General features: G+C 37.3%; 1 protein-coding gene across 17 annotated transcripts in view; it reads left to right on the top strand.

Annotated features, from left to right (window-relative positions):
- The window catches only part of TRIP12 (thyroid hormone receptor interactor 12), a 128,049-nt gene extending 116,644 nt beyond the window's left edge, over nt 1-11,405 (top strand). For 10 of the 17 annotated variants that reach the window (XM_023762056.1, XM_014463528.2, XM_014463512.2 and 7 more), the window contains 8 exons: nt 351-465; nt 758-912; nt 2,065-2,229; nt 5,486-5,650; nt 6,835-6,948; nt 8,694-8,788; nt 9,163-9,266; nt 9,960-11,405. In XM_023762056.1, the coding sequence (XP_023617824.1) occupies nt 351-465; nt 758-912; nt 2,065-2,229; nt 5,486-5,650; nt 6,835-6,948; nt 8,694-8,788; nt 9,163-9,266; nt 9,960-10,156 (1,110 nt within the window). In that variant the 3' untranslated portion in view covers nt 10,157-11,405. Of the gene's footprint in view, nt 1-350; nt 466-757; nt 913-2,064; nt 2,230-5,485; nt 5,651-6,834; nt 6,949-7,761; nt 7,878-8,693; nt 8,789-9,162; nt 9,267-9,959 lie in introns of those variants that run through there. The other 7 variants (XM_014463521.2, XM_014463500.2, XM_014463535.2 and 4 more) reach the window with 5 other exon arrangements.
- The last annotated feature ends 1,157 nt before the right edge of the window (nt 11,406-12,562 follow it).

The raw sequence follows: 12,562 nt of genomic DNA, 5'->3' as shown, positions 1-12,562 counted from the left end.
CTCTGAAAAATTAATCCCTTTTTCTCTCTCTACTCCGGAATTCTGTTTCTTTGTTGCTCCCGCGGCAAATTTGCATATCAAAGAAACAATTTCCGGAGGATGAGGCCCAGAAATCAGGATTTTAAAAAAGATTCCCAGGTGATTCTAATGTGCAGCCAAGGTTGAGAACCACTGTTCTAGATGATCAAGACTGAAGAAATACAGTCAGGACAGCTGGAGAAATAATCTCTACTGCATCCTGATAAATAGTTCCTGTTAGTATCCACATTTCCAAGAGGTTTGCAGGTTAAAAAAAAAGGGGCAGTGCAAATTCTAAAATTTGAAATTGTTCTACTTTTATTCTTCTGTAGGTTGGTACAGGTCTTGGGCCTACACTGGAGTTTTATGCACTTGTATCTCAGGAACTACAGAGAGCTGACTTGGGTCTTTGGAGAGGTGAAGAAGTTACTCTCAGCAATCCAAAAGGTAATATTAATCTGAGTTAGTCAATTTGTGTTATTCAGATCAGGTAAAGGGCCCTTACAATTCATTAAATATATTTAATTTGTAGTAGAGGACCATTCTCTCTGACCTTAATTTATTTTAGCCTTTTTCTTATTTATCAGTTAAGGGAGGCCCTTCCAGCTCTAGAGGACTAATTACATGATCTTTCTGATTTTGAGAATATTGCATTTCTTAAATGTTTTGAGTTACCAGTTTTTGTTTTGTCTTGTTTTGGGAGAGAGTATGTAAAGTTTGGTCACTTGTTCATTTACAGGAAGCCAAGAAGGGACCAAGTATATTCAAAACCTCCAGGGCCTGTTTGCGCTTCCCTTTGGTAGGACAGCAAAGCCAGCTCATATTGCAAAGGTTAAGATGAAGTTTCGCTTCTTAGGAAAATTAATGGCCAAGGCTATTATGGATTTCAGATTGGTAAGTTTATTTGTTTTTCTATAAATTTTTGTGTGCCTGTGTTTTATGAGAGTGCCTAATCCCATGTGCTTAATGCTGTATTTTTAAAATAGTGCTATACAAACTCTAATGTGCATATGAATTACTTGGGGATTTTGTTACAAAAGCCAATTCTGATTCAGTAGTTCAAGGGTGAGGCCCAAGATTCTACATTCTCATACCAGCTCCCAGGTGATGTCCAAATGCCAATCTGTGGCCCATGTTCTGCTAGAAGCAGAGGCTCAGAATCAGGCATGGTTTTAATGATATATTTCTGAAATATTTGATATCATAGTTTCAATTCAGTAGGAAAGCATGAGTATGTAATTAAACCTACAGTAATTTGCCAGTAGAGAGCTAGAATGAAAATAATCTTAGGAAATCAGTATTCACAGAGGTTTGAATATTTCTAGACTTTCCTCCATTTCCTCTTCTCACATTTTATAAGCTACTTTGTATGTGGAAGACATTTTCATTTGATGTCAAATTCACAAGCTTACAATTTCACTGTAACTGAAGAATGGACTGTTCACCAGTTATTTTAGAAGTTCCATTTTATTTTCTTTTAATGATAATTAGTTGGTTCTTTTAACTCTTTCCTCTAAACATCACTTGATATTGAGCCCTTATGGAGACTATATGTCCATCATTGAAAAATTATTTTATAGGGTCATTGTTTAAATAGAATACTTAAGTATTTTTAAAATTTCATAATATCAGGGCCCCAGATTGAATTTAAATAGGGACTCTTTTTATATAATGAGGGAAATAGTCCTTACTACGGACTGTTTTCCTCTGAGGATTATTTGACCTATTTAAATGACCTCTTGACATGTCAGTTATAGAACTGAGACAATTCTAGAAGCTGTGACTTAAAATATTTTGCATATTCGCCCTAACTGGTTTGGCTCAGTGGATAGAGCGTCAGCCTGCAGACTCAAGGGTCCCAGGTTTCGATTCCGGTCAAGGGCATGTACCTTGGTTGCGGGCACGTCCCCAGTGGGAGTGTGCAGGAGGCAGCTGATCGATGTTTCTCTCTCATTGATGTTTCTAACTCTCTATCCCTTTCCCTTCCTCTCTGTAAAAAATCAGTAAAATATATTTAAAAATAATATTTTGCATATTCCCTTTCAGGTGGACCTTCCCCTTGGCTTACCCTTTTATAAGTGGATGCTACGGCAAGAAACTTCACTGACGTCACACGATTTGTTTGACATTGACCCAGTGGTAGCCAGATCAGTGTATCACCTAGAAGACGTTGTCAGACAAAAGAAAAGACTTGAACAAGATAAATCCCAGGTAGGCTTACAAGATGAGGAAACCTCCAAATGGATCAGTTTCTTATTGTAGAAAGATGAGGTCTTTGTTAAGTGGTTTGTATTTGACACAGTTATGTTATTTTAGAAGACTTTAATTTTTTATCACAACTGAAACGTGATTTTATGAGTAAGAGGGCCTATAATAACAGCAGTTGGTGAGTAAAAGGCTTGATTAGCAAATAAAATACACTCCTAACTGAAATCAAAGGCTCTTGCTTGTTAAATTTTATATGGGTGTTATGTATCTGGGCAGATACTATGTCAGGCTGAATTCTTTTAGTAAGCATTTGAATCAATAAAACTGTTCTTAGGACAGATTGATTGTTTTTTTCCTGAAATATGGCTGAATTTAGGAACAGTCCATTTGTTTCTAGAGAGATTTCAGGATGATATCTTTAAAAATCATAGTGGCTGTGTGCTATATTTTGGTAACACATATTGAAGTTTCTTTTAGATTTCATGGGTAATCTTGAGTTTTATATCATTAATTGATATTTTTTACTAAAAAGCCATTTCATTCAGTCTGAGATTAGTAGTGGTTCTGTATCTGACATTAGAAGAAGGCAAAGTTGTATTTTTAAAAAATGGCACAGACTCAGATAGCTCATATTGTGCAGGTAACATGGACCAAAGTTAAATCAACTCCCATTAAGAATAGAGAAGAGATTCTATAGAGTGAAAGTGTCAAATCTATATTAATAAAAGGGTAATATGCTAATAAGACCGGGTCAATTGGCCATTTTCCGGCACCCGACTTCTTTCCAGACAAAACCATGGTGGTGGGGGACCGAGGCAGAGGCAGTTAGGGGCGATCAGGCCAGCAGGGGAGAGCAGTTAGGCATCGATCAGGCTGTGGCAGAGGAGTGGTTAGGGCAGTGGTTCTCAACCTGTGGGCCACGACCCCTTTGGCGGTCGAACGACCCTTTCACAGGGGTCGCCTAAGACCATCCTGCGTATCAGATATTTACGTTACAATTCATAACAGTAGCAACATTACAGTTATGAAGTAGCAACAAAAATAATTTTATGGTTGGGTCACAACAAGAGGAACTGTATTTAAAGGGCCAGAAGGTTGAGAACCACTGGGTCAGGGGGTGATCAGGCTGGCAGGCAGAAGCGGTAGGGGCAATCAGGCAGGCAGGCAGGCAGGCGAGTGGTTGGGAGCCAGCAGTCCCGGATTGTGAGGGATGTCTGACTGCTAGTTTAGGCCCTGTGGGATCGGGCCTAAACCAGCAGTCGGGCAGTCGAACATCCCCCTAGGGGTCCCAGATTGGAGAGAGTACAGGCTGGACTGAGGGACCACCCCCCACCCCCAGTGCACGAATTTTGTGCATCAGGCCTCTAGTCTCTTAATGAAATGGAGAGGAGCTTACAGTAGACAGTTGGGGGTTTTAGAATGCCTTTGTGTCAGGGAGGATGATTTGTAAGGGAATTCATCTTAGCTCCCATATTAATTGGTAGTTGTTGGTGATTTTGGAGAAATAAGCTTATTAAGGGAAATAGCCAGATCTTTGCCAAGTCCATATTTTCAATACAATATCTGTTTTCAGATTTTTAGAACCACTTAGGTTTATAGTTAGCAACTTTGTAAGTTTTAAACTACTATAGTCTTATTTAGGATTGATTATCTTTTAGGTAAATAATGGCCCAAGGCCCTGACCGGTTTGGCTCAGTGGATAGAGTGTCGGCCTGCGGACTCAAGGTTCCCGGGTTCGATTCCTGTCAAGGGCATGTACCTTGGTTGCGGGCACATCCCCAGTGGGGAGTGTGCAGGAGGCAACTGATCGATGTTTCTCTCTCATTGATGTTTCTAACTCTCTATCCCTCTCCCTTCCTCTCTGTAAAAAATCAATAAAATATATTTTTAAAAAATTATAATATGGCCCAGGGATAGAAGCAAGGAAAGAAAGTAAAATCATGGCATGTTCCAGGTGCCTTACATATGTTAATTTATTTAATCCACAACAACACTGTGAGACTTAGGTACTTCTATTATCCCAGTTTTACACGTGAGAAACCCAAGGCAGATAGGTTGAGTAACGTGCTGCCCAAGGTCACATACCCAGATTGTGAAAGCTGGAATTTAAGCCCAGGCTGCTTGATCTAGAACCCATAGTGTCAAATGTCTTAAAAAATGATTTAATAATCAGTCTGTTTAAAATGACTAATTTTCTGCACTTAGAGGCATCTCCAATCCAGAAACCCATTTGCCTTCTTTCTCCTGTAGTGGATACCTTCATTTTCAGATAGAATTTGTGGTTTTGCCTGTTGGTCTTTCATGCTTAATCTAAAAAAATTTTTTTATATTTTTATAAAACATAACCATATAATCTTAAGCACTTAAAAAGTGAATAATACAAACTGCTTTTAACATTTTTTTATAAGAGTGTGACTTGATTTTTCTCTCTTTTTTTTTAAATATATTTTATTGATTTTTTTTTTTTTACAGAGAGGAAGGGAGAGAGATAGAGAGTTAGAAACATCGATGAGAGAGAAACATCAATTAGCTGCCTCCTGCACATCTCCCACTGGGGATGTGCCCGCAACCCAGGTACATGCCCTTGACCGGAATCGAACCCGGGACCCCCCAGTCCGCAGGCCGACGCTCCATCCACTGAGCCAAACCGGTTTTGGCGACTTGATTTTTCTTTGTTGGAATCTTTTTTCACTGTAGTGCTATTATATGAATATATATTTGTTATTCTAGTCCTGATTAAGAATTTACAAGGTATTCTCTAGACTTGGACTTTGCAGAGAAAAAATATTTTTATTACTAGATAGTGCATTGTTTGTACTTACTTGAATTTATAATTTCCTAACTATATTGTATTACTCAGTATTGGCTATATACATATATTGAATTCATTAAGATTTGCCAAGAATTTATGAAAAGTTTGACTCCAGAGCCCACACTCTGAAGTAGACCATTATGCATAGTATCTTGGCCTTTTTGAGAAATTTGATTTGAATATGATCAAATTGAGTAGCAAACATCTCATTATGAAGGAACACTCGAGATCTTGTTTCTCATATAAAAACAGTTGGAATCGGAAGTGTTTAAGATTATTTCCTTTATCTCAGTGACTTGGTCATGTGTAGATTATGACAAAAGAAGAAAAAATAGGCTAAGAGCTAAAAGAACCCATAAAATGTGTTAGCATGTCTTTTATTTTATAAACACAAAAACATAATTAAGTGAATGACGGTACTTGACAACCCCCTTCCCTTTTGTGTAGACCAAAGAGAGTCTGCGATATGCATTAGAAACTTTGACTATGAATGGCTGCTCAGTTGAAGATCTGGGATTGGATTTCACTCTGCCAGGGTTTCCCAACATCGAACTGAAGAAAGGAGGAAAGGATATACCCGTCACTATCTATAATCTAGAAGAGTATCTAAGGGTATGTAATCTCAGCGTCCTTTGGGGAGAAGACCATCTGTGGTGATGCAGAACTTTGCCTGTGGCTACTGCTCTGAAGGAGAGGGAAGGGGCCAGTCCACTAAAGCACAAGGTGCCAGCTAGCTGCCTGCACGGACTAGTTTGAGACCTTTGACCTGTGGGATCACTGCATGAAGTTGACTTTTTCAGCCTTAGCTTTCTTTGTTCTATGAGAGGATATATTGGATATTTCGCAATGCCTTACACAATCTTGAGTTTGCTATTCTTAAGCTTAAATACTATCTTAGAAGATCACATTTCACATTTTGTCACAGTTTGAGTAGAAATCACTGAAAAGGAGCCATCCCTTGTGACTAAATCACTATCACGCCAGATAAAAATTGCTTCTAACACACACACATACACATTTGTGGGTTTGATGAGGCTTTTCAAATTGCCAGTCCATGGTCCTTACTTTATAAGCTGAATTAAGGAAAAATAATTTTATATTGAATACAAATTATGTTTTAAATTACAACTCATGAGGTCTTTATTGCTACTTTTTGAAAAGTTTTTTTTTGTTTGTTTTTCTAGACATTGAGTGGAAAGAGCATTGTGTTCAAGATGAAATATTACCCTCCACCTAGACCTAACTCTTCCACTAACTTAAGTGTGGGATTTTAGATAGAACCTCTGAAAATTTTTAGCTCTGGTTTCTTCACCAGTTTGAGAGAGAGAGAGAGACAGACAGACACACGATAGTAGAGAATCTTAAATACTATTTACCTGCTGCTTTTCTTTCAATTTACTATTAAATGAAGCATTAACATCCAGATTAAGGTTCTCTGAAAATAATTTATAATAATGTTTTTATTTTTATCTGAATATGTCCTCTATTTCTGAACAAATAGGTTAGTCAAAGTGATTGATGACTAGATAATGTTGGGCCAATTACAGATGCTTTTTGTTACCCTTCAATTTTATGTGACTGCATTTCTATAGTGTGGCTTTTGCTATGTGCACATACTTAGCAAAGGGTTGGGTTCTAAGAACTTAACAGGATATAAAACTAAAAATTTCACATTTAAAACAACAGTAATTGTTACTTGTCCGTTTTTTTTTTTAAAGTAATGTTTCACTGTACTTTGTCACGGAAAAAGATTTGAAATCTTGTCACAGTTTGTAAAAGATTTTTCTCTTTTGCAGCTTGTTATATTCTGGGCACTAAATGAAGGCGTTTCCAGGCAGTTTGATTCATTCAGAGATGGATTTGAATCAGTCTTCCCACTCAGTCATCTTCAGTACTTCTACCCAGAAGAGGTGAGTATCTTATATCTAAAATAAATGTTCATTTCTAGTTCTGTGCCTTAATTATCTTAGTGGGGTATTTCTGTGCTATTTAGTCGAAGACTCCACTGTTGCAAACAAAAAGAGGGTTGGGAGCAAGAGGTGGATTTTTGAGAAAGATAAAGCCATTTCCTGAGCAAGGAAAAATATTAAACATCAAATATAACATTTTATCCTGTATAAATAACATATATGAACTATATAAATATTCAGTGTAATATAAATATTAAATATAAGGGAGTGAGGTCCATGTGTGATTGAGTAAGCATAGTATCATTGTCAACTGAGACCTGGATGCTTGATGGGGCGTGGGACTTAGGTGTCTGTACTGCTGTGGTTAGCAGGGAGAGCCATGGGTCCAGAATAATGAAACATACTGAGGAGGTCACACTGTGTTTATTTGTTGTTATTTTTTATTAACTACACTTCCTGGATTAGATGAGACTTGGTTTCAAGAATCAAGTTAGTCCTTGAAATTTTAAGGAAGTGTTTATTAATTAATTTATTAATTGTCAAATTCAGAGAATACTTTTGAGAATGGAAAATATGACTTTATGCATAGTTTTTCTAGCCATCTTAAAATGCAACATGAATCTCAGACTACATGAAATGTCATAGAACCAGTCCAGAAGGTGTTAGGTTTCCCCAGTTTGCAAAACTTTTTAATTTTTTTTAAATACTAGCTTTAGAATACACATTCGTTGCTGGCTGAATCTGGAAATCTTTGAATAACAGCATTTTAATCTCATTATTTTTATGTCCACTTGGGTTTGGTAACTATTGAAGCATGTGGCATCCCTAGCACTTTAAAGCACCAAGTGTCACCTGGACTTGAAAACAGCAAGTGTTGCTCCTGTATTTGAGTCCTGTTCCTCACTGCCTAGCTGTGTGACCATATCCAAGTAATTGTACCTAATCTGACTGCCTTGTCTATAAAATTAAGATAACCTCTGTCTCACTGAACAGGATACATGAAGTACCTGACAGTGACAGGTAGTCAATATTAAATTTCATATGTCCTAAATTGGATTTTCTCAAAAGTATATACTCATTCTGCAAATGGGCAGTTAAACTAAAGAAAAGATGGTTTGATTTGAAACTGATGTTAAGATTTTCCAAGGACACAAAGGCATTTTTTGCTTTCTAACAATCATTCTGTAATGGATAGGTGGGTCCCCATATAGCCCTAAACAACTGTATGGCATAGACGTGCATCTCTTTACAAAATGTGAATAACTACCGATTTGCTATGTCTCATTTTAACTTACTTCTCCCACTGCTCTCCAGCTCAGTAGTCTATCTCTTGGCTTCCCTTATTGAGTACCCTTGTGATTCCAAAAGCCAGGATTTATAAAAATCTACTTGGTTAGAAGTAGGTTATCACGTTAAAGCTTCTAAAGAACTGAGAAGAGTTAGGAAAACTTAAATCAAGTGTTTGTTTCAGATGTTTTGTTTGAAATTAAAGCCTTCTCTAGAACTCTAAATCCCGACAAATGGGCAGAATTCCTATTAATGTGCAACAGAAGGGGAAATTGAATGTGTAAATGCATTAGAAGAGCACAGTATCTAAAGAGGTCCTAGCAAAAGTCTTTGATATAAAAATGATACTCTTAATACATTCAGACCTTTTCGGCATACTATGAAACATATTGTATGCACTTCAATCTGTTATACAGCTATTATCTCGAGTAATTCTTTACCCTTATTTAAATGCACAGCTGGATCAACTCCTGTGTGGCAGTAAAGCAGACACTTGGGATACAAAGATACTGATGGAATGCTGCAGGCCAGATCACGGTTACACTCATGACAGGTGAACGCTGGGGTCTGCCAGGGGTTCAATTTATAGCTTAGAATTTGGTAGTCTGTGTATGTATATATTGTAAACAATAAAAGGGGGGTATTTTCTAATTTGTCTACATATTAAAGGAGGTTTTCTGATATTTATAGTAAAACAGGGATATCTGAACAGTCCCACACAAATCTTAGTTATTATAACAGTAACATTCCACTTGAATTCTAGCTATAACAGCAGAAGCAAATTTGATTTCAGGGTTCATTGTAATGTGAATTCATATGTAGTCATACTTAAATTTGACAGTCTCTAGCTTATTGTGAGAGTTGGCAATGTGTTGTGATTCAAATCTGTATTTTAATATGAAATAATAATAATTATTTCTGTTGCAGTCGGGCTGTGAAGTTTTTGTTTGAGATTCTCAGTAGTTTTGATAATGAGCAGCAGAGGTTATTTCTCCAGTTTGTGACAGGTAGCCCGAGATTGCCTGTTGGAGGTGGGTACACTGTTGATGCTAGCTATAACTGTGTGTGTGTGTGTGTGTGTGTGTGTGTGTGTGTGTGTGTGTGTACACACTTCAGTACCAATAGCGGGATATTCTTTATTTGATTTACAGTGCCTCGTAGTTATTCCAGTATGGTAATATTTCTCAATTTTTGGTTTGTGAGGTAATTCATTAACAGATATAACTGGCAGGAAAACTCGTAGAGATTTATCTTAAACACATTGAAATAGGATTACTGTACACTGTAAATGCTGCTTTTGACATTTGTACATTATGATCTTAGATGAGAAGGTATTCTGAAGTGTGAACGTTCAAAGTTGAGTCCTAACATACTTATATAGGTATGAGTTGGTACTCTTTTAAAAGTTAGAAGACATAGGAAACTGTTTGCCTTTATGTTATGCAATGACTTTTTATAGTAAATAAAGCAGATGCCAGGTTCCATGCACTAAATGTATATTGAATATGTAGGTTTAATCGCCAAGGAAGAAATAGTACCTCGTGTGTGTGGTAATATTATACAGCAAAGCAGTGTAATGTTTTCTGATAGTCGTAGCATAAAAAAGGCATGCCTATCATTTCAGTCTGACTCCTCTCATGGCTAAGAAAGTGTTCTCTAAGCTGGTTGTTTGCATCCTGTATACTTACTGAGTCCTTGGTCTCTCTTCCTTCCCTCTAAATTAGGCTTCCGGAGTTTGAACCCACCCTTGACAATTGTTCGGAAGACATTCGAATCGACAGAAAACCCAGATGACTTCTTGCCCTCCGTAATGACTTGTGTGAACTATCTTAAGTTGCCGGACTATTCAAGCCTTGAGATAATGCGGGAAAAACTGTTAATAGCCGCAAGAGAAGGGCAGCAATCATTCCATCTTTCCTGATTACACCGAGGAATGCAGTGTCTGCCTGTTACAGCAAAAGAAAACAAATCATGATTTCTTTTCTAAATGTATCACCTGAGTCAAGGAAACATGTTACTCCTTCTTGTTGTAGGAAAAACGGCTTGCAGATGATAAAAGAGACACTTGGTTGATATTCATTAATGGCCCCATGGACTTAAAGTGATCAGGCCCTAAACCATTGTTGTGATGAGGTTTCTTTAGCAAGTTCTTGTTTAAATTATCATTTATTTGATGAGTGAAGTTTTTAACTTGCTTTGCTGTGTGAAATTTGAAAAAGGGGATGTTTTTCCAGGCTGAAACAATAAATGTCGCTGTGCAGTTTAATTCTGGGCTGTGTGTATCCATCTAGCTAAGTCTGCAGTATTGTTTTCTCCAAAGATAACTCTTGTACATAAGTACAGAAATTAAAGCTCATGCTTATTTGACAAATAGTTCAGTAGGTTAGCTCTGTGTGCTTTTCACTTCCCTCTAATTTTCTCTCCCCATTCATGCATTGTCTGTGCAGTTCACACAGTTTTTTTGTATATGACACTCAATTGTTACATTTTCATTAGCCATGGGCTTTTGTTGTTCCATGTTCTCTGAATTAAGATATAATTTAAAAGTCAAAACTTGACCTATACTGTCAATATAATTCAGCCTTTGTAACTGGGTGGACTTTTCTTAGAGCTTAGTTTTAATATAGTTGTAGGGTATTACTTGCTGGCTTCCTACCAGTGACACACTAGGAATGTTTACATGGTGATTCCAGCAGCCACAGCCCCTGGAGCAGAGGCAAGGAAGGCTCATTCATTCATTTCTCTTGTGTAGGTTACGGCTTGGGCCATCCAGTATGTATTATTCTATGGCCAGAGCATTTTGAATTGATGTAAAGTTTTAAAGAAAACAAGCAGTTTTAATTCCCTTTTGGAGTAAAATAATTTTTTTCTCCCATGTTCTTGTTTTAAGTTTTTGTTCATAGTCTGTCTTTCTTCCACCCCACCCCCCCTCCCAGCGATAACTTGGGACAAACAGTTCAGCCTTTGTCTCCACACAGATAAAAGCACCTGTAAGCAATGCTCTGTCCAGTAGTTCTATGTGCTGATTTCTCAAATCTGCAATAATTCATCAGGCTAATGTTTCTACCTGAAAATAAATAATGTTTGCTTCACCTTTTTGTTTATAGTTCTGTGCTGTATGCATAATTTGTATAGATGTATTTCTGAAGTAAATTGTTACATCTCCATGATTCCGCGTCATGGCTGATTTTGCTTTTCAAAGATTTTATAATAGCAACTTGAAGAACATAAAATGTGGAGAGAAAATGGGAGGAGACTCCTTCCTAAGGTCAAAATTAAGCCTGTTGCATAAATTTGAGAGAATTTCCATAATTCAAATTTTTTGAAAAAGAGATGGTCTTTTTTTTTTTAATTGAACTTTTGAGAAATCAAAATTTTTTTTGTTTTACTTACTGTTCCAAAGTTTTATTTAATTGATGTGGAAACCCCTTTGTTCCCTATTCTACCACTGAAAAGAAACTGAGTGGTTTGTTTTATTTTGATGACGTTTTCCACTTAAATGGCCTTACATGGAGCATCCCCTAGTGGGTGCTCATCCCCACGTGCCGCATTCTTCACACTGAGCTCGGGCAGTGACCTCTGTGAAGTGTGAGGAGCTGTAAGAGCTGTTCAGGGGCCTGTCTCCCTGGTCCCTGCAGAGGCTCTGACAGGTGAGAGCAGCTGTACCTTGACATGGGGGAAAGGGTGGCATTTCTGCAGTTCTGATAGAGCATAGGAACTAAGCCGTTTAATCAAGCAGCGCTAGGTTAACAAATGAACCGATTTGTTTTCAACTGTTCTGATACCTTTTTACAAACTAAGCACAAAGATTTTTGCGTGAACATAGCATTTTGTTTTTTTAAATCAGGGTTCTGTTGTTAACATTTAGACCTGTGTATAAAGTAATGTCTCCTTCTAAAATATCTGTATTTGACATTTTCATGTTGTGGCCCTGGCAGATTTGCCCTCATTGATTGACTGTCTAACCAGTACCTATGATGGTTTTTTAATCCAGTTCTGGAGCTTGAGTGTTTAAGAGTCAGTAATTATCTGTTTAAACACTCAGTCTTTAGCCTACACTTTCCTCAGCAACCCTTGGTTAGTTAGGAGCAGGAAGACTTCCCCATTGTAAAGCAGTCTCCCTTGGCAGAGGCCTTAATATTGCATCGTAGGGAAAATGTATTCTATTTCATTTGCTGTTTCTCCAGTTATGCCTTAAATTTATTTGCTTAGTAATCCTATCAACAAGCACTAATTTTTAGATATCCTTTGTATGCGTAAACAGTTGGATAGTGTCCTAATATTCTGTTGTCCTTTAATTTTGCTGAGATGGAGTCAGTCAGATGTT

This window comes from Myotis lucifugus, unplaced genomic scaffold, assembly GCF_000147115.1.
Source record: "Myotis lucifugus unplaced genomic scaffold, Myoluc2.0 scaffold_3, whole genome shotgun sequence".
Lineage (NCBI taxonomy): Eukaryota > Metazoa > Chordata > Mammalia > Chiroptera > Vespertilionidae > Myotis > Myotis lucifugus.
Note: the sequence above shows the minus strand (reverse complement) of the source record. Positions and strands in the feature narration are given on the sequence as shown.